Consider the following 21,063-nt stretch of genomic DNA (forward strand, 5'->3'; position numbering starts at 1 on the left):
ATTCCTGCTTAGTTCAGGTCTATGCTTGTGAAAATGATACAGATTTGGGATGTTCAGTTTAGCATTCAATGTATTCTTTCAATGTTTTTGAATGGCTAGGAGACTTTCAGCTCTTCTGTTACAAAGAAGCTATGATGGGCTCTTGAATGCTTTCTGCTCTGGCTGCTGTTGCTCAGTAATGTCAGGACAACACGTTCTCTTCTGAATTTTCTTTTTGTTTTTGAAACAACTTAGTTTCATGCTCCAGTTGGCATCTGAAGAATTTGTAAGCCACCAACATAAATTTTTTCAATGAAGGAGATTCTTAAAATAAACATTACTTTTGCTTTCATCATAACCTGTAAAAACAAACCAAGGAGAAAAGGGTCAGGTAATACAGCCCACTTGGAATTGGTTGAAAGGAGAAGGAAGCTAAAAGGTATGAGGAAGTTGTCAGAATCCTGGGTGAGGACGATGTTGTCTAAACGAGTCTTGAGAGTGAGCAACAAAGCAAGAGAACAGTAGATAGTGTACCTGCTAATGACATGTTTTGTTTTGTTTTCAGTGGCAACTTTTTAATTTTCATGGAGTTTTACAGTAAACTGGATTTCTCTTAGTAAGGATTAGTTGGTGAGGGGATGCAGAAAGAAGACTGCTTCCTGATGGCAATGAATAGTGATTAAAACCTTGTTACACTTTCATTTTGGCATCTGATGTTGCAGCTGTACCTATTGGAGAAGTTTTGGTGAGAAGAGGGTAGTTTATTTAGTGAGGATGTGAAATACGGGAAATAAACTGATAGAAACTACTGAAAAACATTTCAACCTCCTGAGAGTAAAAAAAAATCCAACAGTTTAAGCTTTGTAATTTTTATTATTTTGTTCCTTCTTGTTTTAACTATTTTCATGTTTTCATTATTTCATTAGCAGATCTGTATTGTTTGTTACTTCTTGCTCTTTGCTTTACAGTTTTATCAGATTTAAATGGAGAGAATGGGGCTGATCGGGAAAAGTCAGTCCTATTTTGTTGTGGGCATTAGGGTATAACTGATGATGAGCACTCATATTTGCCACTTTCAGTCAGAGTTTGGTGTAATAAATTTCTTTTACATTCTACAGCTTTTTTTTGCATTTGCAAATGAAGAAAAGTTTTCTGAAAATGGATGGATGGTGTACAATCCGATGTCTGAATACAGGAGACAAGTGAGTTATTAAAGTTGCAGTTGCCTGGTGCTTTCATATCTGACAACGTACATAGAGGAATTACTGTTTGTACATTTCTCTTATCAGCTCTTTTGTGGGAGTAGCTGGGGATGGGAAAAGATAGAAATACAACTTAGAAAAAAAGTGAAGCAAAGAAATAAAACACTGGAACCTTTAAAAAAAATTAGAACGTCACAGGAAGGTAGTCTTTGCTCTTTGAAGGAAGTTATTGGTACCTCTGACAGTGTGCCACTGTTGAGTGAGCAGGGGGCAGGGAGAATGTGCCAAATATGTAGCTACAGTGTCCTAAATATAGATTTGATTCCGTCTTTGATTTGGTCTACTTCTTCCTGAAGTGAAGGGGGGGAAAAAAAGCAGCTTATTTTAGAAACAGCATTGCTTTACAGAAGTTATCTATATGGCTGTCAATATTCTGCCTTGCTCTATAGGTGATTTTGGAAAAATGTCAATGAAAGAGGATGATATATTTAATTTTAAAATGTCTTTTAGACAATTTATTTTTGCTTTCAGTATGACTTTAAAGAAAAAAAAATAAATAGCAAACAATAAGGACTTCCTTAGATTTTTTTTTTCCCCCTTCATAGTTTTTTGGTTCAAGGTTTAGAGGCCTAAGACCCAAATAAGGTAAAATACGAACACCCACACAAACCCTGCTGTGCACATATGAAGGGCTTATCAGTCTTTCTCAATTTCCTGGCTTCTGTTTGTGAAATGCCTTACTGAGCAGACTGCAACTAAAAGGTGTCATTTCTCAAGAAGAAAGCTACCTTGAATCTTTTTTTTTTTTTTTAAACCTGAAGGTAGTATCAGGCTACCAGGAAGAAAGGTTGAGATGAGACTTCTTCCCCCTGTCTTCTCAGGACCATAGTCTCTTTTCAGCAGGCACAATGGGAAGGCAGAGCTTTGAGGGAGGAGAGAAGGCAATTTTCTTTCCTCAGTCCCACAGTTGAAAAAATACATCTACATATTTTAATCATTGTTTTGAAACTTCTCGTAAGAGCAGAACTGTGTATGTAAGAGTGTATGAGACAGCTATGCAGTTGTTTGAGGCTGTGAATCTGTCAGCAGTTTTGTGTGGTCTTGTAATCCTTTTTTCTTCTATTGTTTTGAAACAGTACTGTAGTTAGGTTAAATTGGTAGGTTGTTGCCACCATGTGGCCAAAATGTCTTGTGAAATTCAGGAACAGAATTATTATTTGCACAGCCAAAAATACATTGAAAAACTTTGTGTTACATTTTAGGGACTGCCTAATGAACGGTGGCGAGTAACTTTTATTAATGAACATTACGGACTGTGTGACACATATCCATCGCTCTTAGTAGTGCCATATAATGCAACAGATGATGATCTCAAGAAAGTTGCTGCCTTTCGGTCCCGAAATAGAATCCCGGTGAGTATTATGTGACGAAAGGTACCTTATAGTGTAGCCAGTTTTAAGTATGCATCCAAACAACTTTTTGCTGAACACGACACAGAGGATGCTTTTTTTGGAAATGGTTACAGCGAAATAGTTTTGATTGGCTGGTGTTTTTTTACTGCCTGAAACTAGTGTCTTGGCCAAGCCACATTTCCGTTTTTCCCCCACAACAATCACCTATTCCAACTTTGTTGGTTTTAACTTGACTTTTCTAGTAACAACTGCCAGCATTGCAGATTCCCTTTTCTTAATGAAGTATGAACCTTAGACTGCCATCTGTACTAGTTTGACTATTGTTGGATGCACATAAAAAGTGATAGCAAATGTTATCTTCCTGTAAGCAAACCGCATGGCATTTAAACATAGTTCCAGTGGTCAGTCCTAAAATAAGACCTTGTGCATAGTCTCTGTAGTGAATTCTTGGGCCTTTTAGTCCTTTAAATTGGGCTGTGGAATTTAAGATAAACCCGTTTGACTTTTGGGTATATTTCTGTAACTAAAATTCTTTGAGGTAAGTGAATTTTTATGTATCAGCTCTTTACAGCGCTATAGAAAATATAAGTTCTATCGCAATACAATCTGGTTTAACCAGTATTTCAATTCAGCAAACTCAGAAGAGGTGCTAGATTCTTAGCCAGTATCAGAAAGCTGCCTTGAATCTCAGTTAATTTCAAACAGATGTGAAACTCAATATGATAAATATTTATTAGATATGGTATTTACTGACAGGCTAGGCCTATAATTATAAATTTACTATATATATACACACATGAATATGTATAATACATAATGTGTATAAAATATAGATGTTGAATATATAGTGGGTACATATAGTTCTTATAACCTAGCTGTATCTTCTCTGTCATCTCAAAATTCATGACAGGGCTTTTGTATGCCTGTACAGTGAGAGACATTTTCTTGGTAGTAGTAATTTTATTCTTGTCAGGAAATAACCAATCATACTCACCCGCACACACACTGGCAGCTCTCGTTTCTAGATACACAACTGTGGGTTGTATTTCAGGAGCAAATACTTTTTGAGGATTTTTTTTTTTTTTTAACTCTGATGTTCTTTCACTCTGTAACCCACAACTTTCAGACTGGATGAGAATACTGTTTCTTAATAGTCTTCAATGGGAGAAGTTGGGAATTTTTGCCTGCTTCTTGGGGTGCTTATCTTTAATCTCTTGCACTGCAATCTGTTCCCTGGGCAGCTCACCATCTCTTGTTTGTGGTAAGTCCCTCTGGCTCAGAAGAACAGCAAAGGCAGCATGCACTCTGCTCCAGTGCCTGCTCTTTGTGAAGAGGGCTGAGGAACAAAATGTACTTTAAAGAGAAAGGGAAACATTCAAGATACTGCGGGAAGGTTCAACTTTCCTTCCTTATCCAAAAAAAGGGAAATGTTTTTGTGGAATTGGAGCATCTTAGTCACTGTTTTTACAATGAGTTCATTCTTCTGAATTGTTTCTTAGTTTCAGTAGGCATTGCTATGTTTGTTTCTGGTTTGTTTTTCAGAATTATTTGTGCACCTAAGACTTGTAGGAAAATATTAGAATACACTGGATGATATAGGGAAGTATCATTTCAATAGGAGTTAAATATGTAAGAGAATGAACTTTTTTAAAGATTATTATTATTAAATTTTGTGAGACTAAAGTGAAAACAGTTGAGATGTTTGTGGATTATCTTTTGAAGAAATAAAGTTAAGTGTTAATTTTCATATTACCTATTAAATAATGTAACTTTAAAATTTAAGTTATGTTTTTTTTAGTAGAATTTATTTCTTCTGATGTGTTTTTGATACATGACTAGGTTCTGTCATGGATTCATCCAGAGACTCAAGCTGTTATTATGCGCTGCAGTCAACCCCTTGTTGGAATGAGTGGCAAACGGAATAAAGATGATGAAAGATACCTTGATATCATCAGGGAGGCTAATGGGCAAATATCAAAACTGACCATCTATGATGCTAGGCCCAATGTCAATGCAGTCGCAAACAAGGTAAAGAGATGTTTAACAGTCTTATTTGTGAAGGAGGGTGGGGAGGAGACTTAGTTTGAAGTTTTCTGTGAGGAGGTTTTTGGGAATAGTAGTAATCATAATGTAGATAAATGTACATAATCAAATACTGAGGCTCAAGGCCATGAAAGGACATGAGTGCCTAAAGTAGGTCAATAAGCAAGGTTTCAAGACCATATGTGGATTTCCAGACACGCTTTACCCTGTCTGTTATCTATCACTCAAGATCTTAGCATGGGACTGAAGTCAGGTATGACTATCCTCTGCACTGGGAGGTAGATGTAGGCTGAGCTGTTGAGCATATCTTCTGTTGGAATAACATGCCACCCCTGTGCAAGCCACAGCTCTGCTTCATGTCCTCCGGGAAAATTTTATCCTGGAAAGGCTGTGTGCATAAAGCCAAGCTCACTGATAGGCATCCTTTGTTAGGTTCTTCCTAACCATTACGTGAACCACTTCAGACCTATCCAGGCATCCAGCAAATAAAGAGAATGTGATGAATAAGTTAATTTGGGGGTTAGCACTCTAAACAGCAGTATGGGTATGATCTTGGATACCTAGATACCTGTTCTTCCCTAGGTGCCTGTAGTTGGTAAGTGCAGTAACAGAAGTAGTGTTTCCAACTGACAAAGCGACCATTTCTTTGCTAATCTGCAATCAAAGTCTAAATGGGATCACAGAATGGCAAGGGTTGGAAGGGACCTTGGGAGATCATCTAGTCCAACCCTCCTGCTAAAGCAGGTTCTCCTAGAGCATGCTACAGAGGACTTCGTCCAGGTGGGCTTTGAATATCTCCAGAGCAGAATCATAGAACAGCCCAGGTTGGAAGGGACCGTGAAAGATCATCTGGTTCAGCCTTTCAAGAAGTAAAGGTGTCCCTGTGCCTTGATTTCCACTACCCCCTGCCCCAACCCCACTCTACTCTGGTGAGGACCAGATTGTTCAGGCATACTCAAGATAGTGCCAGCCGCAGTGTGTCAGTGCCATATCTGGCATAGAGCACAGCAGACATATGAAAAGCCTGGTTAGGGAGGGGTGGTGAAGGATGCAAGTTTAATGCTTTGTTCATATGAGAATGTACCAACTTCACTCCCTCCATGGCTAGGATAGTCCCTTACCCACTGAACTTCAAGGACAAATGAAGCGGATATGCTCTCTAGTACTTGTAGTGAAGTTGTGTGTCTGCACAGCAAAGAGCCTGAGAGAGATGTGTGCAAGAGGGTTTGACATCTTAGTGAAACAATGAGTGTGCTTATCTGGGAGAGAAGGAATTCTAGATTCTGAATAGTTTTTTGGCACAAGTGAATGCTAATTTAGTGGAATGAGTCCTCTTCAATGTTTGTGCTGAAAGGAATAGGAAATGGTAAAACTTGTTTGCCTCTAGGAGGCTTACATGTAACAAATGTTAAGTTGCCTCAGAATTCAAGAGGGACAATAACGTCAGTGTTTTGCTCTGTGCAACTTAAACACTTGCATCTGTACCTTTATGGCCCTCTTCTCTATAATAGAGAATATAATTTATTAAGCAAGAAATAATGCTTTTTTTTTTATAGTACACGTTGTTTCAGAGACTCTATCCTAGGGGCTGTTTGGCTAGTTTTTAATCTGATGGTTTGTATTTTGAGGGTCTGCCTCAATTGCTTGCAATTTACTCTATAAATTGCATTATCCTCTGCACACTGAATTTTTATGGGTGAACAAAACATGTAATCCTTCTATTTGCCTTGTGGAAGGAATGTCAATTCTTACATTAACTTAAATTTTTCCCCAGTTCTTGGACAAACTCAACTTTCACCTCATTTGTTTCAAAGATGTGTTATGGCCAAATGTTATACATACATGCTTATTGAAGTATGAAGCAGTTTTCAGCTTTTTAAAATGGTCTGTGTATTTCACCCATGTGTTTTAATTAACTCCTGATGTCTAAATATGAGATATTCAATCAGAGCAGTAAAAGCAGTAGGGTACATTTCTGGGTCTGAGGGACGGTGACGTACAGGGTGCAAGCTAGTGTTGATCAGCACTGAAAAAATTTTCTGGAACAGCTGTGAAGATCAGTATAAGCAAAATCTTGGGCTACGCTACTCATGCATTCCTGTGTTCTTTGTACATAGGTCAAGACCACAACAGGAGTTGCAGTAGCCCTGACGCTAAAATTACAATCATTCCTCACCAGGACTTCATAACACTCAAAGGAAAGAGAAAAATGCAGTCATTACTACTTTTAGTGCAGAGCCTGGCAGCTCTGAGAATACCCCCACATCTGAGGAAGGAGATAGCATAGAACAGAGATAATGTGCTACTATACAGAAATGTAGGTGGTACTAGTGGGGCAAGGCTACACCGTACTTTAGGTTGTTGTCTATTGGTGGCTGTAATGACTTATAATGGCAAAACTTATTTATCACAATTCATGGCATGGTATGTTTTTGCTGTCTGCAGGAAGTGCTGTGATTTTGCAGCTATCTTTGGAAAACCTCATCAGTGGCACTGTGTCCTAAAATATGCGTGGTTTTCCCGCTTCCTTTTGTGACCAGGCACATCCTCAGCTGTGGTGGTGATTAAATGGTTTGAGAGAGCAGCAGTAGAATAGACTTTCTCCTTATGGGGCTCTTTTAATTTTGTAACAATCTAAATACATGTGTAGTCTTCAGCAATAAAACTTAATGTTAAAAAAGTTAAGTAAACTTTAATATTATTACTAATTTACTTCTTAGAGGCAGACTCCAAGATTCTTGAACTTAATTCTTAAATGAAACGTAGCTTATTCTTAACTGAACTTTTAAATTTAATTTTACTTGGCCAAACATTTCATCATTTTTATCTATTTCAATATCAGTTCAATGTTGGTAGTAAATAACTTGGCAGTTTAAACACACGAAACTTTTTTTTGGTAGCAAGTTTGCACTGGTAAACCTGAGATTTTCTCTCTCTTGCATTAGTGGTGTAAAGAAACAAGACAAATCCTTTTGACTTAATTTCTTTCTAATTGGCACAGAAACAAATAAATGAGTAATTTTATACCCTGGAAGTGGTGATCTGGCACATTACGGGTAATTGCTGGTTTGTATAAAGTACTTTACATTTTAATTTAACCTTAAAAATCTGTCTGGGAAGTAAGTTGCTTTCGTTTGTATTCAGAATCATGAGTTTGTTTAATCCTTGGTGGGAAAAGTGAACATAAATGAAGAAAAAAGTATTGACATTGTAATGTCAGTTGGTCAAGGAAAAGGTGTTTCCACCATGAACCTCAAAAGTAATGAGGAAGGTACAGATGTCTTTTTATCATAGAATCATAGAATCACTTTTGTTGGAAAAGACCTTTGAGATATTAGAGTCCAACCTTTAAACTAACCCTGCCATCCCACAGCTAAACCATGTCCCTAAGCACCTCATCTATCCTTCTTTTAAATACCTCCAGTGATGAGGACTCTACCACCTCCTTGGGCAGCCCATTCCAGAGCCTGACAGCCCTTTCTGTGAAGAAGTTTTTCCTAATATCTAGCCTAAACCTGCCCTGGCGCAGCTTCAAACCATTCCCCCTCGTCCTATCATCTGTTACCAGGGAGAAGAGGCTGACCCCCACCTCCCTACAGCCTCCTGTCAGGCAGTTGTAGAGGACGATCAGGTCTCCCCTCAGCCTCCTCTTCTCCAGACTAAATAACCCCAGTTCCCTCAGCCGCTCCTCATATGACTTGTGTTCCAGACCCCTCCCCAGCTTTGTGGCTCTCCTCTGGACATGTTCCAGCAACGCAACATCTTTCTTGTAGTGAGGGGCCCAAAACTGAACACAGTATTCAAGGTGCGGCCTCACCAGCACTGAGTACAGGGGCACGATCACTTCCCTACTCCTACTGGTCACACTATTTCTGATACAGGCCAGGATGCCATTGGCCGCCTTGGCCACCTGGGCACACTGCTGGCTCATATTCAGCCAGCTGTCAACCAGACATTCTCAAAGCAGTCTGAGTCCTGACTGATGTGATGCTGGCCCACTGTCCCTTACCTGCCTAGTTCAACCCTATTTGAAGGTCTTCAGGCCCAACAGTACAAAGAACCTTTTAGTGTTAATCAAAAATAATTAATTTCCCTTTTAGGGTTATTCCCCTGAGGTTTTGAACGGAACTAGGCTAGCTGGAGCAACTTGAATGTCTTCCTGGCTGTGTGCTAAATACACTTTGTGCTTTTGGACACAGGAAAGCCCCCAAGTATTCTTCTCCAGCATTTGCCGCTCCAAAGCTTGTATCCGAGACTGATGTTTTAAACAAGCAACTGAAATGATATATTGCCCGAGTACAAAATAAAGTATAAATAAAATTCAGTTCCTTCTTGCTCTACTGAAAAGCTGCTACGACAGTGTATATATGGCTAAAGTTAATTTTAGATCTCTTGTTTGTAGGCGACTGGGGGAGGATATGAAGGTGAAGATGCGTATCCCAATGCAGAACTTTTCTTCTTGGACATCCATAATATTCATGTCATGCGGGAATCTTTGAAGAAGCTGAAGGACATTGTTTATCCTAATGTGGAAGAATCACACTGGTTGTCAAGTCTAGAGTCAACCCATTGGTTAGAGCATATAAAGGTAACTTTTTGCTGTTTGTCTGAAATCTGTCATATCAGACTTGCTTTCTTTGCTAGACTTTGAGATAGATCTGATGTGGAACACATCAGACTACTTGGACTACAAAACCAGCATCACTGAGTGTTGGCTTTTTACCAACAAGTCTTAGAGTATGTTCTGAGACATCGTTACTAAGCAACAGTAGGTGAAATTTTAACATTTTTGTCTGCCTCAAGTCAAATGTAAGTCAGCATTGATTGTCTTTACATGTGTGAGAACTGATTTATTTTGGTTTCTAGTGATACAGTACTACAGATAACTGTCATAGTGAAGGATTAGTAATTACTTTAGTTGTCAGTATGTATGTGACTTCTGTGAATTATGGTTTTGTAAATAAATCTTGTAAATTCATTGGTAAACTTTGTAATTTTCTTGTAGCACAAATAAAATACTTAAACTGGTAATTCACCAGTGTTCTTACTAGTTGACCTTTGAACTTTTTGCCTCAAGTACAGCTGTGCAAAAGTATTTTGAGTATTCTGTAATGTATCCTACTTAATGATAATTCAGTTTAAGTTAATATTTGGAAAATAAGCGTATTAGAAGGGTACAAGCTCCTTTTTCCAACAATTGAGATATTTCAGTAATTTAGTTCAAAGAAAGGAGCCAAATGAAATACAGAATTTTTAGAGAGTGTATCCTATGGTAAATCCTCTCTTTCTTTAAAAAAGAAGCTTATGTTCTTTGGTTTATCAAGGTTACTGTTTTCTGCCCCATTTTTTAAGAATTTGCTATGAGATGAATTAGATCTTACTAAGGGATTAGAGAACCAATCTGTTTCTCTATTTTTACACAAGAAATTTACTTGATCTCCTAGAAAATTCTTTTCCAATTAACTACACCATGCTCTTTAGGTCTTTTAATGGAAACAGTATCAATTCAGATACTGTGTAGATACAAAGAAATCAATTTATTTTTGTTAGAACGATAACACTAATCTGTGGTGTTTGGTGTCTGTTCCTCTTTGCTAGCTTGTCTTGACAGGAGCCATTCAAGTGGCAGACAAGGTATCCTCAGGAAGGAGCTCTGTGTTGGTTCACTGCAGCGATGGCTGGGACCGGACAGCGCAGCTGACATCGCTGGCCATGTTGATGCTAGACAGCTACTACAGAACAATTGAAGGCTTTGAAGTTCTGGTACAAAAAGAGTGGATAAGCTTTGGACACAAATTTGCATCGGTAAGAAGTAGAAGATAATTGCAAGGACCATGCAACATTAACATTCTGAAAAGCTTTTAATGTTAAACTACCCATTTTGTCAAGGTTTGATAATTCTTTTCATTATTTTGGAATTCTGATTTAAAATATTTCCAGGTAAATCTGAGCAGAGCTTTTGGGTTTGGACCTGTTTGTTTAATGGTTTTTTGCTATTTTTTTTCTCTGAGAACTCATATTTTGTTCTTTACACCCTTTCAAAAACACAGAATTGCTAGGGTTACTGTGGTTACTGAGCAAAGAAAATGAGAAGGCAGAAAAATTATGTCCTCCCAGACTTTTCAGAAGATCAAATAAGGTTGGGATATGAGGCTTGTCCCTCATCCTCCCTTTGGACTATTTTGAATGTCATGAGAGGCAGATAAATGAGTCCGACCAATCTCTTTTAAGTGGCGTTTTGAATGCTTCTTCCCAAATCTTCTAAACTTGTCATAATAGCTCTCAAGAGGCTGTCACTGGTAATGCTGGCTGTAGTTCTGTTCAGTTGTCTGCTGGATGCTTAGAAGGTTAAGTGGAAATCGTCTATAGCAAGTCCTTAATGTTCTACCCACGCATAATGCAAAGTCAAGGGTGTTTGTGTTAGGAGACTTTTCAGAGTCTTAGTGGAACTTCTCTTAAATTGGTAGCTAACCATTTAACCAGGAAATCTATATGAGGAACCTGGAGAACCAGAATAGGTTGCCAGGGAGAGTGTGCTGGGATATGTAAACATAAAACATAAGTTGGGAGCTTTACCACATTGTTACTTGTTGATGCTGAACCTTGTAATTCACAGTAAGAGGTTTCCACATCTTCAGTAGAAGTTATTTGCACAGACAATTTGTCCCTAGTGGAATATTCTAAAGATACTACTTAACATTGCTAAAATTGGGAAAACAGGCAATCTGGAAAAATCAAGACATGGAAAAATATACCTATGTGTGTATTGCATGCCCTTTTTACACTTGCAAGAGTGTCTCAGTCATTTAGAAATTCACATATAGCAACTCAGCATGAATCATTTCACCATTTAAGTGTGGTTGTAGGCTGCGGCAGTCTTTGATCTGACGTTCTAAAGGTGCTTTGAGGCTTAGGAGATTTGCATTTTGATTGTTGGGAGTGATATCTGCTGTAGTCCAGGTTTTTGTGTACTTACCTGTAGTCTTCTAGTAGTGATGCATGTTATAAACCTTTGAAGTATTCTGTCTTAGTACAGCCACAGGAAAACACTGGCCTGCCTTTTTATTTTCATATTTTATTCTGTATTTTAAAAAAAAATTATAGTCATGATGCAGGTAAAATTAGATTGCATAACTAGGAGATTTGTAGCCCAGTGCATATGTTATAGTTTAGCACAAAGCTTAAAAAGAGAGATCTGTGTGTCCTTCACCATTATGAATAAATTCAAATAATTTATGATTCTTTTTATTATTCATTTTAGTTTGAGTAATCAAGGGAGTTTGTTCTCTGTCAACAGGTAATGTTTTTTTCCTGTTAGTCAGGTAGGACTTTTACACCCCTTCCAGATGACTAGCTCAGTCCACTGGTTCATCTCTGGCAAAGTACTAGCAATAAGGGTGATTTAAAGAGTTTGCTTTTGCTTGAACTACCATTTTATTTTCCCAGCTTGCTCACTCAAGTAGTAATCTTTGGAAATGGTGGAAGCCACTCTCCTTTAGCCATCTGCTGTTTTCTGAGAGTGCCGTATATTTTGATTTGATGGGTTGTTTAGCTGATAGTGAAGGTAGGCCTTTTCTGGACTGTTCTGTAGAATAAAAACTGATAACACAAGCAGAAAATATTTTGCTCATTCATAATTATTTGATAGAACTGTGAGTTTTAATAGTGAGGACTAGGCACTTCAGTGCAGTTAGCGTTTCCTGAACCTCATCTCTGAAACTAGGGGTGTTGTGCCTTCCCTCAAGTGGGGAGTTGGAGAAGAGTAGGGTATTTCTTTTGTTGTCTGCATTAGAGCAAGCTTCATGTTTTCATGTTACCAGGGTTGCAATTTGGATGTTTTAATAACAAATAACTGAACGGTAGACTAGTTAATAGTTCCCCTCCCTATTTTCTATCCAATGAAACGCACAATAAGTTTCTTTGTTGAAAAGGAATTCCCTACCCTAGCTTTTCTACCCAGACGATAAAATTGCTTCCTGTGTCGAATGTCGTTCTAATAATGCATTCTGATATAAGAAACATATATACATAGACATAATTATAGATAGAAAATACTCAGACATCCTAAACCTGCTAACCATAGCGAAGGTGGGAGGACTTCTGCTCCTTACTGGACACATGTATGACTGTTAACAGATACCATGTATTTTAAATCATGAAAGCTGGAGAGCAAGGAGGCCAATTGTTTGTCTTCCCTATAGTGCTTTTCTAGTCATTTGCTACTGTTGACTGAGTTCAGCTACAATCCCTCATCTTCCTCTATTTCCTGCGATTCAATTCTATTATTTTAAACTATCTTGGAAATCATTGTACAGAGTAGTGTACTGGTTTTATCATTTTTCACGTCCTTAAGACATTAAGCCTGCTATCTTACAGGCAGATAGGCAACATCTTAGTTCAACATACATGCTCGTCTTTTGTCTTCTCCAGGCAAATATATTCAAGCAGAGTTACGGAGTTAATAGAATCTCTTTTCCCTGAATCTCTTATCTGTTCTCAGCCATCGAATGTGAGAAGGAAGGAAGCAGCTCTTACCAAACCTACTTTTTATTTGTGGGGAGAATTCCTTTGATTGTTACTTTGGACTCCTCAGAATAAGTGGCTCACCAAACTTTAAAAATGTGTGTTCATTTTCTGTCGAGAACATGAATGTTTCTTTGAGCTTGCTCATGTTCGCTGTCTACCTCAGGGTGAAACTTTAGGTTCAGGTGTGGAGGGGGAAGAGGAGAATCTGTGTGGATAGTTTGATAATCTAAGTGCTCCAGTGGCTTAAATTACAAAAGAAGACAAGGTATATAACTTGGCTTTTGACAAACTGTTATTACTTAAATATAGTTCAAAATACATCTTGATTATTTGCAAAATAATGGATGCTTTAACGGTTCTGCTTGTCCAGTAACTAGCACGTTTTTATAACAGGACCAATTATTGCCTTGGAATTTTTCTCTGACAACTTTGGAACAGCTTTGCAGTATTTTGTATATCTGAATCTCTCCTCCTTAGGTCAGTAACTAATTTTGAAATCATAAGGACAGGTTTTTCTATTACAGAAGCATTAATATTCTGGTGCGAAATAAGAAACAATGTCTATTGGCCATAAAATAGACTGTTTCGGTTAACAGGAGGCTGTATTGCTTCATTTCAGAGAATAGGCCACGGTGATAAAAATCATGCTGATGCAGACAGATCACCCATATTTCTCCAGTTTATTGATTGTGTGTGGCAGATGTCTAAACAGGTATGTTATATCATGCTTCAGAAGGTAACATTGTTAAGGGAGTGCTGAATTAAAACTCTAGATCTTTATTTTTCAAAAAGGTATTTGAAGAGAACAGCATACGCTCTGCTCTGACACTGTGTTAAAAGAGTGCATTTACTTTTAAACCATACCATATCTCTACCCAATTTCTGAAAGTGGTATACAAGCTGTAGTTATGTGGCTTAATATGGCATTGGCTATGCATGCAGAGATGGTGTGTCTTGGATTTCGGCTTCTCAAAAACATACTGAGAGATGTGACCCAGCAGGATGCTTTTACAGGAATTGCATCCAACTATCATAATAGGGTCTGTTGTTTCATTTCACTGTTTTTGTGAAGCTGTCCCTTGAACTACAGGGACAAATGCTGTTGTGTCAAAGCTTGAAAAGGAAGCTTGGGAGCTGTTGAGTGCTGTGATTTAAACATTGTATTTTCAGTAAGTAATGAAACAAAGCAGCAAACTTATTCCATTTGGGGCCAAGGATTAGGAACTAAATACTTATTTTCCTGTATGGTGCTGCACTATAAAGAGTGCACTGTGGATATCTTACTCTGTCTTGCTAGTGAAAATGTATCTGTAATCATTCTGTATTTTATTCTTCTTTTTAGAAATTAAAGGCAGTTAGAACAATTTGAGAAGAGTTCTTTTCAGTGACCAGTTTGAGGAAGTTAAACACCTCATGTCATCTGTACACTTATTCTGCTATAAAAGTACATGACAATAGTCAAAATTATTTGTAGATGTATTCAGGCTTCTGAACACCACCTTCAGCCTCTGAACCAGGGCATGTGCATCTCTGCCTGCTTTTACGATGTAAAGAACAAATTTGTCTTTTCTGTTTTTAGTTTCCTACAGCCTTTGAATTCAATGAGCAGTTCTTGATAACGATCCTGGATCACTTGTACAGCTGCCGGTTTGGTACTTTCTTGTATAACAGCGAGTCTCTTAGAGAAAAAGAGGTTAGTCAAACCACTGATTGTTTATTTGTATTGCTATCTTGACTCTAGGTGACTACAAAAAGTTGTGGTTGTATTGTATTTGGTTATATTCTGTGTATGACAGTGGTTTTGAACAGGCTTTATTCTTGTTATAGAATAGTTGCATGGTAAATTCCTTGGTTTTGGTAGCTTAAAGTCACTAAAATACTTGTCAAGCACTGGTTTTGGAATATTTCTAATGCAGTAACTTATTATCCTTCTAAGTAAATCAGAAGTGCATTAATTTTAGAATGTAACCATGGCTTCTATGATGGATTTCCTAATTTTCTGCAAATATTTACTGCTCTTATTTCAATTTCGTTTTAGAAAGTGACTGAGAAAACATTATCATTATGGTCTTTGATAAACAGTGAAAAATCTAAATACACCAATCCTTTTTATACTAAAGAGCTAAATCGAGCGCTCTATCCAGTAGCCAGTATGCGTCATTTAGAGCTCTGGGTCAATTACTACATCAGGTGGAACCCAAGAATTCGGCAACAAGTAAGTAAATTCTCCATAATGTACAAAATGCTTTTATTTGGAAATAGGATCTTGTGTCATAACTGAATTGTAGAGTAGTGCCTGTAATCTGTTCAGGTTTTTAATATTACATTTGTAAAGATGAAGAAAATAGGTGAGAATGATTATTCAGTTCTTTTTTTTTTTTTTTTTTTTTTTTTTGACTCAGCTCTTCTCAGAACACTAAGCTTTATTTCACTTCCTAGTATCAAGTCATCCTCAAGCTCTTTCTAGGCCCTTTTCTTAGGGACAGGGCTGGGGGAGCATTTTTAAAGGGCATTTGATGCCTCTAAAGGGTGAGTGACAATGCTTAGAAATAGGGCTTACTGATCCCTGAAGAGTTAGGGCATTAGCATCACAAACAGGCTGAGTTGCATTTGCTTAGTCTTTCTCCTTTTTCTGAGAGACTGTATGAAGTCTTTTATAAATTAAGATGACCTATTCAGTCCTTTCTCTTTCAAAACTGCCATCTGTATTGATGGCTTATGGTAAGATTTTTTTTTGGTTTATGTAACTCTGATGACCCAACGTTGTTTACACAGGGATGAAAGCTGTTATTGAAAATTATACAAGTGGATTAGATTGGGAGCCCAGAAAAGCTTTTATCAAATTACACATAGTTCAGTTCTGTGCTTTTAATGTTTAATATATGGACACTCAGTGTTTGTTACAATCTTGCTAGAAATCTTAGCAATGTGGCATGTAAAGATTATGTACAGCGACTGTCATTCTTAACAAGTTGTGGAGTTTTGAGTAGGAGAAAATGCAGGAGCCAATTTCCTTCACAGAAGCAGTCTTCACAGTCCAGCCCCTGGAATGAATCGGGAGTTTTCAAGCAATGCACTTCCTTTTCTGCAGCTGATCTCCTATATTATTTACAGTGCTTTAGAGGTTGCAAGAAAGCCAGACAGTTTGCTGTATTTTCTTACAAATATGTTGCCAGTTTTAACTGGAAGTTCCAGTTTTAAGGCTTTTTTGTTGCTTGCTGTGAAAGATGAGGACATTTTGCAAAAGGTGAATCCAAAGATTTATTTTAGAAAGTGAAGGATTATAGGGCATGCAAATTAGCTGTAAATCTACTTAAAAATGCACTTTGCCATTATTCAGGAAAGGTTTTTGGCAGGAGTTTCTTATTAGAAGTGCAAACCCATGTGATATTCTTCTATGCTGCTACTACTGGTCCCTCATTTTCACCATTTTTATATATAAAATGCAACAGTTTTGTTTTGCTGCACACAAAACTTATGCTTCATCTTCACTTAAGCAACTCAGTAGTGGACATGTGGCCTGAACCAGTTTTTCGATGACCTTTCTTAGTGCCATTACTCAGAAGCATGTTCTGCATCAGACTTCAGTCTAATGAAGAGTCTGGTCTGTCACTAGCAACATCATTAACCCTACGTCTCTAATCACCTTAGTAACTACATTTGGTCATTGATCCACTTCCACAGTTGCTTCAACATTCCTCACAGTCTTCATCTGGGGTGTGTAGCAAGTGGTGCCTGTAAGAGTGCTGGTTCAGCTGTTTTTGAACTGGTGAGGCAGTTACGTTTGTTCCTGAAACTGTACTGAAGCTTTTAATTACAGGCAGTTAACTATGAAACAGCTGCAACTTCCTGACAGGTATATACAGCTGGAGGTAACTTCAGGCTCTCTGTCTGCCTTGGACATTTGTAATACTACTTTTCCATTTGTTTCCTTACTCTATCTTAAAAAGGAAGCTAAGCTTAAAATGAAAACAGTTAAGATGCTCCTTTTGTGAATAATCGCCTGAAAGCTAGGGCAGCTGATTTTGAACACATTCAGGTTTACTTACAGAATTAACTAATAAAGTTTGCATTTATTTCACTTGTTCATTTACATAAGAGTTGCAAATTTGCTATTAAAAACTGAAGTAAATTTCATCAGTAAGGGAATTTATTTACTCTGAAGGGCAGGGATTTCATCTTAATCTGATCAGTAGTCAGTCTGGCTAAACACTGTTTTTAAGGATGATGAGACATCTGACATCTGGAATCTAAAAACTTTTAGTAAGTCAAGAAGAGAAAAGCTTCGGAGAAGGTATTCGCACCTATCTTCCACACAATATTAGATAATAAGAAAATAAAATCCATGTGCTCCAGGAAGTGCTGGCTGATTTTTACTGAGGTAGGAAGAACGGTTTTGTATAAAGATTTTCTTTGGATGAGAACAACCGGAGGACTCTTGCACTATAGAAACACAGAATAAATATTTCTGCTTAGCTTCAATGTGTTACATATGTTGGAAACTACAAATACTGAGTAGTGCCAGGAAAACGCAAATTCTACAGCAGCTTAACTGTGTGGAAGTCATTGGGCTGAAGTGATAAGACTAACATAGATCTCTTTCTAGCAGCCAAATCCAGTGGAGCAGCGTTACATGGAGCTCCTTGCATTACGTGATGATTATATAAGGAGACTTGAAGAACTACAGCTCACAAATAATTCTAAGATACCCAATTCATCAGCCTCATCAGCATCTCCCTCACAAATGATGTCCCAAGTACAAACACATTTTTGAAGAAAATGCTGGCTTCATTCTATACTGTAATAGCAAGTGGTGCTTAACATAAATCTATAGCATAAAGAGGAATATTTTAATGCCTTACATTAGACTGTCCTAACACAAATTATTTTAGACTATCTTCATTTGAGGAGGACTTCGGAACAAACAAACCCAACTGTTCAATTATGTGCCTTTCAGAACCCGTGGACTGGGAATATTATTAACCAACTTCTCGTTATGGAGGGCTTTAAGAGTTATTTTGGAAAGTCTGGTACAATTGAAATTAAGTTGATTTATTGCTTTAATTTATTACATTGCAGGTCATGTTCCTGTAAGGAAATTTCATGCTCAGTCTCGCATGTCGTCAATAAACACATTAATGGCAATAGGAATATTCACATTCTGTAAAAATAGGTATGTGTGTATTCCTGTTAGGAATACATTTGTGGAGTTCATGAGATAAAAATAAATTCTATTGCAAGATTTCAGACAGAAGTGTTGAAATTTTCTGATTACCTGAGAATTACAAATTTTCCTTTTTTGAAATAAACAAAAATATGGAAGGGATTTCACTGATATGCTTCTAATTAAAAAGTTCTAATAGCTCAGTAGATATCAAAAGAAAAGAAAAATCTGGTTTTTACTGTAATTTTTTTTTTTTAAACAAATGACAATTGTACTGGATTCTGAGAAGTCCTGGCTTGGCTAATTGTTCTGCGCTAACGTGTATTACAGTTATCACTGTTGGCAGTATTGGTTCTTTGGATTACTACAGAATAAAATGGTTCTAAAGAAGGTTTATATAATTAAAAACAGACCCACAGAGGCATTGCTTAAATACCCAGCAAGAGCCATAGTATTAAAGCTCGTGTTTGTCTTCTGAAAGTAAATGTGCCTGTTTAAAGGAGCTTTTATACCAAAGTAGGCAAAAGTTTTCAGTTCTAAATACTGTTGAAAACTTGTACATTTATAGCTTACTGTTTAATTTAACTTTTGTTCAATGAATTTATTCTTAAGTATTTAAGGGACTTCAGTACACAGGATTTGCATATAGTGTGTGCACTTCCACTGAACCTTCCAGTGAGTTCTGGTTTCAAGCCTTCATTTCAGAGGCTTCTTGTAAACCTTTAAGTTGTTCCTTTCAGGTATTTTTTTAAATAGTTGCAAGCATTTCTTATGACAGCACAAACCTTGCTACTTGATATTTAATTAAAATTTTCAATACTCTCAGAAGTTTAATGCTATTCAGGCAGTCCAGGCAATACTGCAATTCAGAATCTGTAGAGGACTCTTATCTAATATTGTTATTTTAAAGGAGATATTCTGATGCTTGAGGCTTCTGTCATTGTAAATTATTGTACATGTGGTGAGTTTTGATCTGCAAGATATAATAGGATTATATATAAATTAAGTTTTGTGTAAGTATATATAATATAGTTTATTAGAAATTCTTCAAGTTTATAAAGTGTAAATATTTTGCGTATGAAAACTAAATTTAAAGCTATGGTTCCATAAAATAAGTCCAAGTTTAGAGGACATCCGAATATTTTCTAAGCAGTATTTTTTCAAAGGAATAAAAGTATGCCGCCTCTTGATTTAATTCAGTATATGCACTGAATTGCACTGTTTTTTCAGGGAAGCTCAGAGCATACCGCATGTGTGTTCTCAATACATATGATTTATATGGCTTCTTTTTGTCCTCTAAATTTCGTTCTCCCATCAATGTCCTTTGGTATGTCTTTCCCAAGTAACAACGTTGTCCCAAAATCTTGAATTGTTAAGGTAAATAAGATGCATTGCATCAGATAAATGAAGAATACTCCTCAGTTGTCCATGATGTACTTTACATTTTGAAAGCTATGCATTCTCTGGTATATTTGCCTTCTACTTACTTGTGGTTTAAAGAAAAAAAGCTATTTTTATTAGAATATTTAAAGTTTCTGTATGTGAGTTGAACGTATTGGTGACATCTCTGAGCAGCGTGGAAGAGTTCAGAAAATCTAGTAGTTTTTACTGTGTAAACACTACGCGATAACCTATTGCGTTTGGGAAAGTGTAATATAATGGAAAGGAGCTTTTTGCACTTCATTACATGTATGTCATTCTTCATATTACTAGTTTGGTCGATTCAGTCTTTGAAGCTCTCTAACACAGCTCTGTGCGGCCTTGGATTTTTTTCAGGTCAACAGATAGGATACTTGTTTTAATTCTATTTTTACATGGCAATGTTAGGCAAACATAGGGGTGTTTTTAATCCAGTACTTTCTGGAAAATACTACTTTAAAGTTGTGAATGTAGGCATACAGACTGACCAATGTTAACAGGAAACTTTTCTCCTTACCACTTGAATGCGTGGTCTGGGCTGTCGTGCTGCGGTGCACTGCGCCCACGTTCACCGTCTGTGCGGGCACCTCTGCTCCCCTGTGCACGCCCGGGGGTGCAGCAGCCGCCCCGCCAAGGGCAGTCGGTTCCCTGTTGTCACTGTCGCAGCCAAGAGCAAACATGGGGAAGCTTCTGAGGTGGTGAGTGAGAGGGTTCCAGGCAGCAGCTACAGCTGCCCTGTATCCAATACGAAGTATTGATCTCAGAATGCTATTTTTGTTTTTTCCTTTCTGTATTCTTACCTCCATGGACCCAAGAAGCTAACCTAGTTTTTGTGCTGGGCTTCAGTTACTTATTTAGAAAGTTTTTGTTGAATGCCTTCTCTATTTGCTTATGCCTTATCCGCCCCAGCATCACTGTTAGGGGTGTACCCTAGAAATGATTTGCATACTACCTCCTTTTGACGTATTTTTAAACTCTGCCTTGAGTTCAGTTTGTCTTGCAGTGAGCATTTTGTGTCGTGCTTGAGGAAAGTGTTTTACAGCTGACGAGGAATCTCCTCCTGCACTCCTTGCTGCTCCTTCCATCCGTGTCGGCCGCCCTCCTTGGATACCGCAGGACCTCTCCGGAGCTGGGTGTTACTCGTCAAGCGACTCTGGGGCAGGGGGGGAGAGCTTACCAGCCGTCTGCCATGTACGTGCGTGAAGGGGAAATAAAAAATAAAGATGTCGGTTTTAAACCCTTTGCCTCTGAGAGACGTTTTACTGGAACGCTGAAATCGACCTCTCCCAGCAGCCTGCCCGCCCGCCGCCGAGGGGGC

At 37.7% G+C, this 21,063-nt stretch overlaps 1 protein-coding gene across 4 annotated transcripts in view; it reads left to right on the plus strand.

Moving 5' to 3' along the window:
- MTM1 (myotubularin 1) overlaps positions 1-17,937 on the plus strand; it is a 44,254-nt gene extending 26,317 nt beyond the window's left edge. For 3 of the 4 annotated variants that reach the window (XM_009636386.2, XM_035891951.1, XM_035891953.1), the window contains 9 exons: positions 1,098-1,181; positions 2,444-2,593; positions 4,433-4,621; positions 9,039-9,224; positions 10,235-10,441; positions 13,782-13,874; positions 14,742-14,855; positions 15,201-15,377; positions 17,769-17,937. In XM_009636386.2, the coding sequence (XP_009634681.1) occupies positions 1,098-1,181; positions 2,444-2,593; positions 4,433-4,621; positions 9,039-9,224; positions 10,235-10,441; positions 13,782-13,874; positions 14,742-14,855; positions 15,201-15,377; positions 17,769-17,936 (1,368 nt within the window). In that variant the 3' untranslated portion in view covers position 17,937. The remainder of the gene's footprint in view (positions 1-1,097; positions 1,182-2,443; positions 2,594-4,432; positions 4,622-9,038; positions 9,225-10,234; positions 10,442-13,781; positions 13,875-14,741; positions 14,856-15,200; positions 15,378-17,768) is intronic. The other variant, XM_035891952.1, reaches the window with a different exon arrangement.
- Positions 17,938-21,063: the final 3,126 nt, after the last annotated feature.

Source organism: Egretta garzetta, unplaced genomic scaffold (genome assembly GCF_000687185.1).
Source record: "Egretta garzetta isolate BGI_Z169 unplaced genomic scaffold, ASM68718v1 scaffold53, whole genome shotgun sequence".
Lineage (NCBI taxonomy): Eukaryota > Metazoa > Chordata > Aves > Pelecaniformes > Ardeidae > Egretta > Egretta garzetta.